A 13656-nucleotide genomic window follows, 5' to 3' on the forward strand; every position below is an offset into this window, starting at 1 on the left:
GCACGTAGCATTTTCTCCTTGGCAGGTGCCAATCTGCTGCTTTCATACCCAGAATAGCATTATTAGTCACAGGAACAGCCGCCTGACCTCTCCCAGGAAACAGGAACAGATATCAGAGGAAAACCTCCACACCTACTGGGTGCCAAAAACACACACTTGTTTTATAGTTATTCACTTTATCTGTTAAGAGACGGAAACACGGAGAACGAATGCATCATCCAAGACTCTGTTCACAGTTTATTTTAAAACGATCGAGTGGATTTAGCGCCACTGGCTGATCTAAATTTAACTGGTAAGTGCTGCTAACTGATTAGCGTTTTGTTTTGTAAATGGCTGAAGGAAGATAAAATGTAATATAATGATAAAGCTGCAAGTATTGAATCAAGCGCTGCACATAAAAGGAGATTCCAGCAGATTAATCCAAACGTTCTTTTGTTTTTTGTTTCTTTTTTGAACCAGAAATAGCTACAAAAATCCCCCGATGTTAAATGTTTCTTTTGAATCCAGACCACAAACTTTAATTTGATTTTAAGGTTTTATGCATAGAATCATCTGTTCTGTACTTTTAAGGTTGAAATTTCAACCCCAGATGGGCAATACAACACTTTTAACTCCCTATCAATCATCCATTCACAAATACTCAAACATTCACACACCTATAAAAATATGCATCCAAAAAAATACGTAAGATAAGGAAGTATTTATTAAAAAATAAGAAAATATTCATAGAATAAGTTAATTCCTGCTGATTCCATAATAGTGACGTCCAGATTCTGCTAATCAAATGCATTGTTTATCAGTAATCAGGAGTTTTGGCAGTTTACATGCAGCGTGTGTTAAACTGTGCCAAGAAAGAAAAACAACAGCAACAACCTCACAGAAACAATTCCTCAAGTTTTACTGGGTCATTTTATAAAAATAAAAAAGGAAAACGTTGGGGAGAGTGGATAACCTTTCCTGGAAAGAAAAACATCCCAAGGTCAGATCCCGAAATCCTCAAAAAAACTGCAAAAAAATAAATAAATAAATAAATAAAAAGAAATTTGAAATTGCACGGCACAATTTCTGGAGAAAACTAAACAAAACTCATCTGGAAAACTGTGAAGCCTAAAAATGGATATCTGGTCTCTTTTCACTCTTTAAGTTGACCATGAACTCCTCTGTGTACCAAATTATTCTGGAGTCAAATGTGAAGCCATCTGTCGGTCAGACGGTCCAAACTGGGACATCAACAGCACATTGACACAGTTGTATTGGCCCAGTCAAAGTTTAGACATGACTGAAATTCTGTGGTTTGCCAGAACCAATTAAATGAATAAATTGAGGATGTTTTCACACCAGATAGTCCAGTAGACTTGGTTCGATTTGGGACCAAAATGACAGCATTTTTTTGCATTTTCAGTTGTTAAGGTTTACTTTCTACTGTCAAACGATCCAAAACTTTTGAAAAACCTGTTCCTCTCCTTGCCCGTGGTGGCGCTGCACCAAGAACTACTGAAGGGAACCACATAGAACCTCTGAGGAAGACACTGAGTGCAACTTCCTTCTTCACAAAATATAAACAAAAATGGAGTGGCGTCAGATTTTAGCAGGTATAGGATTTATGTTTATCTTTGGCAAAAGATCATGAGCCATTTCCTCCACTAGCGTTAGGCTCTAGGGTTTGTTTAGATTGGATTTACCCAGAATGCTGTGCATTATAGTTCACTTCCTGCTTTTGGAGTGATTCCCGATCCATTTGCATTCACATTACGCATTCTATAACCACCCCAGAGTTCACTTCAATAGAACCTAGACCTCGGTTATTAGGGGGATTATAGTTCACCTCTTTGGTCCGCATCAGAGTTCTGTTACGCGTTCACACTTCCCCAAACCAACTGGACTTTCTTGCCAAATGAACTAAACTTTGATTAAAGCGGATTAACAGAGCTGGTGTGAATGCAGCTAAAATAAGGTCATAGGAAGATGTTGCAAATTTCATAAACACTAACGTAAAGCACAGATAAAAAACATCCAGAAGACAATTATTGAACATTTTTGCACCCTTTGATTATTCTACAAACTTTTTCAAATATTGGTTGAAGAAAATAAAGTTTTACATGTCTGAGGTTGTATTCCACTGCTAACTTGAGCGGCCAGTTAGAACCGGAACATAAAACCCGAATCCTAAACGATGCTGCAGGGAAGAAAACCCAACCAGCTCAAGCCTTAGCTTGAACGCTGTTAACTGTCTTCTGATCACATTGGATGCTAAATTCTCCCCTGTAGGTGTGAGAGCCTTTGTTGTATTACACAGCAAGCACACACACGTTTGTATTTTTGGACCCAAACGGGCTTGCATGTGCTCGTGGACACAAAGGCGTGCGCGCGCAAACAGTCAGCTGGCGCTGATGTGGAGGCTCGTGCCAGCTGCACGCTAACCTAGTGTTCTGCAACTCTCTGGAGAGCTGTTCCTGCTCTGCCTCTTCCCCTTCTGTCTCCCCCACCTCCTCCCACCTTCTCCAGCCGAGCACTCACACATGCACTGACTGATGCGAGCACGTCCACCAGCCAGAATACAGAAGGTTGTGTTTATTTCCGGCCTGCCAGCCTCTGAATGCGCGGATTGCTGTCTTTCCCTGCTCCCTCCTCCCGCTTTGCTCGCTCTTTCCCTCCTCTTGTTCACTTCCATCTCCCCAGAGGCTCTCTAGCTGCTGGAGCAGTTTAAGGTGTTCTGGAAAATCCATTGTCGGCTTGATGGAGTGCGTGCACGTGCAAGGCTGTGTGTTTTCTCACTAGCAGATGTTGGCCTCGACCGCTCCACGCATCCTTGTCTTTTCCATTCTCCAGAACATTTCCAACAAACTAAATGACTGAGTTTTCTCCAAATATTCTCTCCTATTTTTGTGGATTTATCAGATGTATATATATTTTTTTGGTGCTAATTTTAGTGTACAGTCAAACATATGTCTTGCACATCCAGACTTGGTGAAACCACTGGAGCCCAGTTCAGCTGCCCACACCCTCCATCTAAATATGTTTCTCATTTTCAAAACCCAGGAGTGTTTTTCCAGGTAGAGATGAATGTCTGCAGCTGATGACTCTCCCAACTAAATTCAACGTCAGACTGTTACTCCTGTAACCGTATTGTTGTGCTGAATATTGTCAGTAATATTGCGTTCTGACTGCAGAAATCTACCCAGTTAGACCTTAAATTGTCTCTGCGAATACAACAAGCCAGGAAGGTACGAGTAACACAGAATAATAGTCGCCACATGCAGCTGATGTATAATTCATGCATCAATCCAGCAGATGTGTTGTATAAAGTAATTAACTAATCAGAACAATCAGGAGAGAGAGAAAGAGGGAGAGAGGGATAATATGAAAGAGAGAGGAGGAAGGCAGGGAGAGAGAGAAAGAGACAGAGCAATCTCCAGATGCATCTGCTTGATGCGCCAAATGAAATCTGTCTGTCTTGGAGGGACGCTTGCAGCAGGAAAAACGAGCAGAGGCCCGTGTGTTCGGCTCTCTCTGGTTTCCTCTCTGCTCTGCCTTTCTGATGTGTCCTCAGTTCAGCAGCACATGGACTTCAAACAGGGTTGGACTAACTGAAACAGATTTCACATATTTGTTTTCTGGGGAAATGATCAAATGTTTGTTGCTGAATCTGAATTTTGTGGACGACTTTTCAGTCCTAGAATTTGTACTACAGATACCAATTCCTATTTCTCGTTATCCAATTATAAGAATTAAATGTATATTTTTCTCGTCTTCCTACCCCGAGCGCCATTATTCATTCATATTAGGAGCAGAGGTGATGTCACACTGTGTGTATGAATGAGCAGCTGCTTTAACATAGAGTATTACTATTTCAAAACCAAATAATTATTGGTTTAACATTTTGAACTGTGTTTAGCCTCAGTGAGGCTGCGTTACCAGAACAGCTGTCTGTCTGTATTCCCGAGAGAATATTCCTAATTCTGAGAAAAAGCTGCAAACGTTTCCAAATCCAGTACATTTCATGTCAGATTACGACTAAAAGCTGAGAAGAAAAATGCTTTATGTTAAACCTTCCTGTTTTAAGTCTCACTCTTTCCTGCTCTTTCGTAGACTCAATGAAGCCACTTGCATTTCTTTGCTACATCAGATTTCATTTCTAAGCATTTCACTCGTACTGCAGGAGTTAATTCAGACTCTTCTTCAGTCAGTAGCAGCGTCCACACTGAAGAGGGTTGCTTTAAGATGTATTTACTCATCTGAATGGATTTTAACATTTTGGAACATCATCCAGTTCTGGTAATGAGCCGAGTTCTTTTCCATTTTTGTGACAAAAATGTTGACATGTATAAACTATCCTCAGATTTTCACCTTTTGTTTGTGGCAGAAACAATTAAACGCCTAAAATTCTTTCCAACCAAATTCAGCAATATGACATGTCAGCCCTGCATCATTCGTATTTAGACGCTTTACTTTCATGAAAACTCACATTTTTACAGATCAGTTCATATTAGAACAGCAAGCAGCATCTTTCAGGTTCACAATAATCGATCAAGTCTTGCATTTCGAGGAGTTTCTGTTGTATAACGGAAATAATTGAGCAGGTTTTTAACAATTGTTTGACAGCGTTTTGTAAATTATGTTCCTTTTCCGTCATGTCATCCAGAATCAATCACTTGATATGTTTAATACCTCAGACGTTTCTCACTGTATTCACATTTCTGTTGAAATCCTAATAGTCCCGTATTTTGCTGCTGAAAAGAATGCTCTCTCAACAAATTAACCCTACTGCAATTATTTAAATATAAAAACCATAATACAACTAAAAAATAAAGTTTTTGTTTTGTTTGTTTTTTTAAATGGAAACTGCTTCCTCTTACAAAGTCTGTTCAAAAACTGCAATGATTTAAAAAAACGTCTTTTACCATTTTTATGAAATCACAGTTTATTTTTTATAATTTTGTTCAAACTCTTTTGCTGATGATATCACTCACTTTAGTGCTCTGCTCAAAGTCTACAATAGTTTTTTCCTAATAATCAAAATTCAACACATAATTTTCCTGTCCTAAGCACCAATAGTTATTAATATTAATATTACACTGTGTGTATGAATGAGCAGTCTCTTTAAAACATTGTTTTATTATTGTAAAACCAAGTCAGAATTATTATTCATTTGACATTTTAAACTTCTACAACAGCTTTTGTTTCCCTAATAATAACAATCTTGGAAAATTTAAGTGATTTAAAGTGCAAGCCAAGTAAATTCAGCTTTTTTAAACTGACTTGAGCTCCTCAGGGAGTAAATCTGTAAATAAATTCATATTTTTCAGTGTTTTATTTTGGTGCTTTTTTTCATGATCCTCTCTCTCTACCCCTTGTCCTTCTCCATCCCTTCCTCCTCCCCTCTCCTCTCCGTCTCCTGTGTGTGTTTTTGTTTCCTAACAGTTGTCCTAAGCTGGAGGACCTGCCGCCCGAGCAATGGAGCCACTCTACAGTAAGAAACGCCCTCAAGGAGTTACTCAAAGACATGAATCAGAGCTCTCTGGCTAAAGAATGCCCTTTATCACAGGTGCTGAAGCCCAATCCGCTTATTCAAAATTCCCCCCACCCCCCAAAAAAGAGCAAAAGAAAGCAGAAAAATATCTCAACCTCACCCACCTCCCCTCCTTCCGCTACCATACCACACAACAAAACAAACACCCCTATCTCCATCACCTCCGTCTCTTATCTTTCACTTATCAAATGCCCTGAGTTTGATCCACTGGGAAAGAGAATTGGCATAGAAAATCCAAATCAATGGCCATTGTCGTCTGAATATTTTTTTTCCCTTTTTTTGCCGCCTACAGAACACACACACACACCAAGAGACGTGCGTGCAGCCAAAAAACCAGAGGTGTTATTGAACATATGGTTATTGTTAGATAAACACTGGACCAATCCCAGAACGATCCGGATTGTGTTTTTTTGCTCTCTTTTTTTTATTTTGTCTTTTTAGTTCATTTCGTATCGCTGCGCTGGGCTGGAGAATTACACATTCACATGTTAGGTGTCACGCTGTGTGCCGAGAGGTTCAATAGAGCGCGCTTGCACTGATATTGTATTAAAAGGCAATGCAGTCGGTATATCATGGAGGCAGTGAATGGAAAGAAAAGGCTGCATATCTCGGAGTGTGTGTGTGCGTGTGTGTGTGTTAGCTACTGTTCAGCAGGGCTTGTGTGTGTTTTCCTGGATTTGTTGGTGAAATATTCAGACTGTATCTGCGCTCTTTGAGGTTTTTAGCGAGCAGCCAGCTCTCCTCCCAGTCCACCGGATGGTCACCTGGAGACCCGGGTTTGTGCCGTGTGTATGCGCAAGAAGCTGCTTTCGGTGCATGTGTGTGTGCGTGTGTGGGTGTGTGTGGGTGTGTGTGTGTGTTTAGCTGGGCATGATGATGTAAAGAGTCCCTGGGTGGCGTTCAGGCGGAGCCCAGCCCGGTCTGGTAATCACCCTGTTTACGGTCCATATGTGAAGACGGCTCAGAGGAGAGCGCACACTAGCTCCGAGGATTTAACACACAAAGCACATTCAGTCTGTCTCAGACACAAATTCGCAAGACTGACACACACACAAGTTTCAGATTAAATTATCAGATTGCTTTTGTTTTGTTTTTTTCCTTTCAAGCCAATGTCTTTCGTTCCCACTTACCAGTTTAAATGCTATAAATCAGCCCTAAATGCTCTGTTATGTAAAACCGAAGCTATCTCAGATGTATATACACAACAGCAATGAGCTTACACAAGCTTACCCTGTGGAGTTTCCTACGTTTTGCTACAGCAACACAATTCTAGGAGTTTTATTGGGATTTTAATGTGATAGAAGAGCATCCTAGTGAAGGAACATGATTTACTTCTGGACTCTTTTGAGCTGCAGGTCTTTTCCTCCATTTCTCTGCCAGTTCTGTCCGTCTAGAAGCTTAAATTTACATCCGTTCTTCTTCGCCAGATACCTTCAGCGTCTGTAAACAGCAATTTACAAATCTTGACACAGTCATTGTCAATTAGATGTAGGTCTGGATTTTGACTGGCCTCTTTTTAACTCAAACGTAGCTCTGCCCAAACCGTCCATTGGAAGGTGAGCCTGCATCGCCTCCTCTTTTGCTCTAATTTCCCTTCAAATTTGACCTTTCCCAACTGAAAGAAAGCATCCTTACCACATGATCCTGAGCTTTAATGTGGAAATATGTGTTTATACTAATGTAGAGGCCAACTTTACCAAACATAGCATCTTGTAAGGAAGCCAATAATTTAAATTTTCCTCTACTTTCCTCTTGTTTGCTGTTCCTCTGGCTCACACCTTTTCACAAACTTCAAACAGGACGTCTTTCCTCTGCAGGTTTGACAAATAGTTATCCTGTCGACAGATTCAGATTGATGGCTCTCCAGTTTCTTGCCATCGGTTTCTTAACCTCTTCTTTTATTAATTGCCTTCTTTATCCTGTTTTTCACTTAGACAGGAAAGTTTTGGGAAGGTTGGAGATTAACCTCTTTCCGTTTTCAGATGATGTGTTGAGCAAAGCCATGGGAGATGTTCAAAGTTTAGATTATCATTTAATAACACACCCTGTGTCCGTCAGTCTTCATCATGCTGTTAGAGTAGAATAGAATAGAATAGAATAGAATAGAATAGAATAAGGTACATTCAAGTGACAGGCATATTCAGATTAAAAGAACTGTACAACTAAGCAAAACGTTCATGCACGTTTGTGCACAAAAACAAAGTATTTACAACAAATAGAAAACTGTGCAAATACCAGCAAGGATCGAAACACTTATTCAGTTTTTTGGGAGCAGTGATGGTTAAGGATCTTCTGTTATGCACCTTTGTGCATCGAGGATGCAGCAATCTGTCACTGTAGGTGTTTCTGTTCAGCAGCAGCTTCATGCATGGGGTGGGAGACATCGTCCACCTGCACTGGGTTGATGGGCGTCTTACAACATAGGTGGTGCTATGATGCAACATCGACTTTTTGGAGCTTTATATCCTGTTATGATACCATTCCCTCCTCAGAAATTCATGCATGTGTGAGAAGTCCCACCTATTTTCCCAAAGCCCCACCTTGGAGCACCTCTACCCTGCTCTTCTGCTCCTCCAGACTAGCGGCAGCAGCAGCAATTAGCAAACATCTGGTGGAACTGCGCGTCTGCTGAGCTCATTATAGGAACTGCTTCTCACGCCAGTGTTGCTAAGAACAGCATAAAGGAGAGGCATTGGTGTTTCTATGTGCTGAAGGGGGAGTGTGAGAAGAGGTAGGAGCTTCTTAAAGAGACAGAGGCCAATTTCAAGGCATCAGACTGGGCTACATGTAAAGTAAAATATCTATTAAGTTGTTTTTGATACATACAGTGCTTTTATAACAAGTTCCTCAGTTGTGCAATAAAATGGAAGCTACATTATACCCTCCGTTTAACGTTGAGCTTATCTAAGTGCTTCCTCTCAGCTGCAGATAAGGTGCAGTGCCAACGTACCAGACCACAGAAGATGACTGATGCCACCGCAGAGTCAAAAACCACCTCAAAAGACATCGACTGATAGTGTCCAAGAAACCCCTTAGGCCTTCGATTGGCTGTATTTGTAATACAATTGGATTCTGTTTGCTAATTCGGTGGCGTTTGATGGGAGTTGGTTGATTTTATTGAGGCAACAATACTTTCTGGAAATGTATTCTGCAAACCACTCTATCAATTTGAAATTTCTGGCTTGGGTTTGTTAGAACATGTCCTGATGATCCAATTGTATCTAAGAGACGGCTGCTATGACGGCGTTTGACATCTGTTACTCTGTGGGGGCCGCATGTGTCCGGCTACCCCCACCCAGCCGTTTGCTCCCCGATAAACACTCTCCCCGGCTCCCAGGCCCCTCCCTGCAAGGTTTCAACCAAAGCCAGCGAGGGCCGTGGGAGGAGAAAGGGGCGTAGTGGGAGGGAACGGAAGACTGGCACCTTTTTTAGGATTAGTGTTTCCCTGATATTCTGCTGTGTAATCCCAGAGCAAAAGGCGAGGTTCACAGATGACAGGATGGCTGCGAGTGAGTGAGCGAGCAAGCCCACCTCTGAACAGCTCTCAGAGGAGACGGAGGAGAAGAAAACGCTTTATTATTGTTGTTATTGCGTGAAATTCTTCTTTTGTGTTCTGCGACGTCAAATCTTTAATTTCACTCTTTGTGTGTTTGGACGCTGTTCTCACTCCTCAAGCAATTGGCTCCGACCCACAGCGGCTCTTAAACATTAACGGCTAATGACTCGAAGAAGCGTCCGCAAAATTAAACTTCTCATCGACCAATCAGCTGCTAGGACTGCAACTAATTATTATTTTAGTTACTGATTATTCTGACGATTAATCGGATAAAAATAATTGGCACTCTACAGATTCTTTAATTTAAGCCTTTTTTGTGAAATATTAAACATGTTAAAAACAAATAATTCCCTTTTTTAAACATTAAATTAAACATTTCAAACATTTCATCTATTTAGTGATCATTTGTAGAAAAGGACCCAACTGCAGGTAAAATAATAAAACGTGAAAAGCTCAACCCTATTGACTTAATATCTAAACTTTACAGGACTGATCTATTGATTATTTTTTGTATTAACTGATTAATAATTGGGTCATAAAAGTTGCTTAATAACAGAATTTGAATCAGGTGATGATAAAATTATAGCGCTTTTTAATTTTACATACAAATGTAGATATTTTTCTGCAGTTTTGGCTTAATTACTGCTCTGAGTGTGTTGTTTTTTGACCTTGTATACTCCAATTAATAATGAATCAATTACTAAATTAGTTGACAATTATTTGATTCAAAACGATAAATCGTTTCAGCCGTACTCATCATTAATGACAAACTGATGTTTTAAAGCAGGTTTGGCAAAATCTGGTCTTCAAGAACTATTGAAGATCCGTTTCTGATCTTAAATGCACAACATATCTGTACCGTTTATGGCTTAATTATTGCTCTCAGTAGGTTGCTTTTCCAGCAAATGTCATGTTTTTGAGTCTCCAGTTAACGATTAATCGATTACTAAATTGGTTGACGATTAATTCAAAAATCATGAGTAATTCGACTAATCGTTTCAGCCCTAGATGCTACCAAGCTTAGAAACCCCATACCCTCGTTTGGTTTGCAGAAACTATGGCAACAAACGAGAATTTCCCCCCTTCCACCCTCTCGCTGAGCTGCCCCTGATGTACCAGCTGCTGCGTCGTGTAGCAGCAAAGTCATCAAAATGCCATCTTTGCGAGGCCTTCGCCACCTCGGCTGCCACAGGCGCAACCTGGCTGCCAGTGCGTGGCGTCTCTGTGTGGCGGCGGTGGAGGGGAGGGGAAGGGAAGGGAGGGGTCATCCCAGCTGAGATGAATATGTGCCATAATTGAGCTCTGCTAGATGTTGGCGAGCGGCAAGGCGCAGTGTCGCAAATAGGATTCGCCTTTTCCCAATTGATTCAGGCAACCAGTGCAATCTGTGTGTGTGTGTGCGTGTGTGTACAGTACCTGGTTGCTGCACTGCGATCCACTTACACACACACACATGCAGACACACTCACACACACTTTTCTCTCTCTTCCTGTCTCCTATGTCGGGGAGTGGAGTAGATGTTGGGGACCGATAGTAGCCCAGTGCCACTTCCTGGTCTTGCCGATAAGCGCTCTGTGCTGCAGATGGCTATCATTTAAAGGGTCCACACGCACACACACACACACACACACACACACACACACACACACACACACACACACACACACACACACCCGCACACACACACACACACACACACACACACACATGCAGGCACAGAGGCAGAGTTACTACCTGTTGACACACCGAAGCTCAGCCCTCCCGCTGGCTCCACAGTGGAAGCAGAGGCGCTGGTTATCTGCTTGATTTCACTTAGTGCGTCTGCATGTGTGTGTGACAGAGCAGTGGGGGGACGCAGAATAGGTGTGTGTGTGTGTGTGTTGTTTCTCCTCACACATACAGGCTGGGCCCCCTGTGAGAGGTAGAGTGATGTATTGAGGGAGAGGGCTGATTAATGAGGAGCGTTTATTAGAACATCTGTGTCAAAGATGGCGGAGGAAGAGGGAGAGAGAGAGAGAGAGAGAGAGATCTGCAGGCCTCTTGTTTGTTGCCTGGAGCCGCCTTAGCCCAGATATACTGTAAATAAAACATGGCAGGCTAGAGGAGAGGAGTTCATTATCCCAGCCCCCCCGAACTAAAAGGAGAACTGTATTCACTTTAAATTTAGCCTTTTCAGGTGGATCTTTGGGCTGCTGGAACCAGGTTAAACTGGATTGCATGGTTCACTGCCAGGTACGCCATTTATCATCCAGAATATTTCCATCTCTACCCCCCCGAGCTAAAACACATGGCAGGAAACCAGGCCGGCTTCGCCACTTCCCAAGGAATCGACCACAAAAGGTTGAACTACTATTTATTCTTTGCTAATAACAATATTGCATAAACTCTAAAGAAGGAAGTGCTTCATACATAAATGTATGACCCATTAAAAAGCTAATTCTGACTTCCTAACCCCAACCTGAACTCCATCAGGGTTTTTTTTATTGAATGAAGCCTTTTCAATAAATCTATAAAGGACCGCTTTGTTATACTGTTGAAGTCCGACTGCAGACCTCTCTGCCCCCCCGCCTCCTCCCCTCTTGTTTTTCATCATGGCGGGATGATGCACCACAACATGCTTGGCACAGATTCACACCCAGCTGCAGTCGCCAATGTGACTCTGCTCAGCTGTCTTCATTTTTCCCAGAAATATTAAGATAAAATCAGCGCACCATCCGCTCCACACAGGCATTCTGAAGTATAGATTAGTTATGTTTTATTTTCACTGTATTGTGAACCATTTTCTCAACATTTAAATGTTTTTTACCACAATCAAGATCTTCTACTGACTCCTCTCATGGTTCATTCATTGGAATAAGTTTTAGATCTGACATGTTCTTACAGTTTGAACAGAAAAGTGGTTTTCTAACAATCTAAGAAGTTCAGCAAAAAAAAAAATATTTTATTGAAATTATGTTGATATTTGATTGTTTTGTAGAGCCCCTTCACACAGGATTACTGTGGATTTGATGTCAGACGACTCAGACGTTGTTTACGATCATTGTTTTAAGCTAATTTGTTCAGGATAAACCTGTAACATTTAGATCCACTTTTACATGTTTCCACCTCAGCTTATTACTTTTAATGCGAGAAGCGGCCAAATTGAAACGCGAAGTTGGCCTTGCAGAGGGTAACTGATGGTAGTTGGAGTTTTTCAGTTTTCCAAAGGGAAATCCAACTTCGGATGGGTTTCTGATCGATTTATACAACCGGGAAGTCAGAATTTCCCAGTTCTAAGTAAAACTGGAACATAAAACTCCACGTTCAGATCGTATTAACAGTAGTGGCACTTGAATTGCATTGTATTATAAGTAAGATCAAACTGGAATCTGTTTAGACTGATTTAAATATACATTTCTGGTTTAAGATTTGTGGTTTATTGGTTCCTTGCACATAAACTGAATTGAATTCAAAGGAAATGAAGTGACGCAGTTCTCAGTATTCACGGCTAGATCCTTGTGATACGTTGTGGGAAGTTGCAGAGAATGTCTCTGGAATGTGAAAAATGTAACAGAAAACCCTTTTGGGAGACTGCAAAGAAGCTTTAGTGTCTTTACAGTGAAGGAGACGATGGAGAGAACAACTGGCTGTTTTTCTGCTGTCCAGTGTTTTCTTTTAGACGAGTTTAAGCTTCACACTGCGTTTTTGATACCATCTTACAAGGTTGTCTTATGTAGTTCAACAACAATTTCCTGCCAAACTAGATTAACCATCAGCAAGATAAAACTAAGGCGTGTTATTAAAGACCTTTGGCAGACTGTACTAATTTGAAGTAAGGGTCAACGACGGTTTCATTTAAGAAACCGTCGTTGTTTTATCTGTAACTTAATGGGACAGTTCAGACGCTTTGAAAGTCGGGTTCTGTTGAGACGTTGGCTGATTAATATTTTACCTGCAGTAGATGGGCCAAAATGAAAGCTGATTTCTGTCTTATCAAAAACTCCAGTCTTTTAAACATCAACTGCAAAATAAGGTTTGTACCTTCAAACAGTCCTGGTGATTTATGTAGACGTTCATGGTGATTTACGCCACATTTGGTGTTGGTCTGCAATTAACATCAGCCTTCCAAAAAGCCTTCAAAAGGGGAAAGAATGGAGAAGCTGGTGGTGCAGAAAGGGGTTACAAGAACTGGTTCTTATCTCAGTTGCTTCTTATTCACACACTATAAGCAAGTTGTTGTTTTGAAGGCATGAACCACAGTCTGTCAGAAGTTTGAGTTAAAATGCAGCAGAAAACCTCAGCTGAACCATGTGTTTTGGTCAGACTTTATATTTTGCCCTGAAGCAACAAACAGTCCAGCTGAATCTGACTTGAAACGAAACCTCGACCTCATCCACACTGTTAGGTACGGTGGTGGATCTGTGCTGCTGTGGGCCTTTCCCATGTGAAATGTGTCTGGCAAATTAAGCATAATGAGCTTTATTTACATTTGTAGCAGGAAAATCCAGTTTGTTTTGCCACCTGCATATAAAAAAGTCCTTATTCCGTGTTCAGATCATTTATAAAATTATAACTGGAGGTCTTTTAACAT

At 41.1% G+C, this 13656-nt stretch overlaps 1 protein-coding gene across 7 annotated transcripts in view; it reads left to right on the forward strand.

Annotated features, from left to right (window-relative positions):
* The window catches only part of satb1b (SATB homeobox 1b), an 81768-nt gene that overhangs the window by 24995 nt on the left and 43117 nt on the right, over nt 1–13656 (forward strand). For 5 of the 7 annotated variants that reach the window (XM_088013746.1, XM_088013743.1, XM_088013741.1 and 2 more), the window contains one exon: nt 5422–5545. In XM_088013746.1, coding sequence (XP_087869872.1) covers nt 5422–5545 — 124 coding nt within the window. The remainder of the gene's footprint in view (nt 1–5421; nt 5546–13656) is intronic. The other 2 variants (XM_088013747.1, XM_088013745.1) reach the window with 1 other exon arrangement.

The sequence above is a fragment of the Poecilia mexicana genome, unplaced genomic scaffold, assembly GCF_051168715.1.
Source record: "Poecilia mexicana isolate PSO_F unplaced genomic scaffold, ASM5116871v1 scaffold_16, whole genome shotgun sequence".
In the NCBI taxonomy this organism is placed as follows: Eukaryota; Metazoa; Chordata; class Actinopteri; order Cyprinodontiformes; family Poeciliidae; genus Poecilia; species Poecilia mexicana.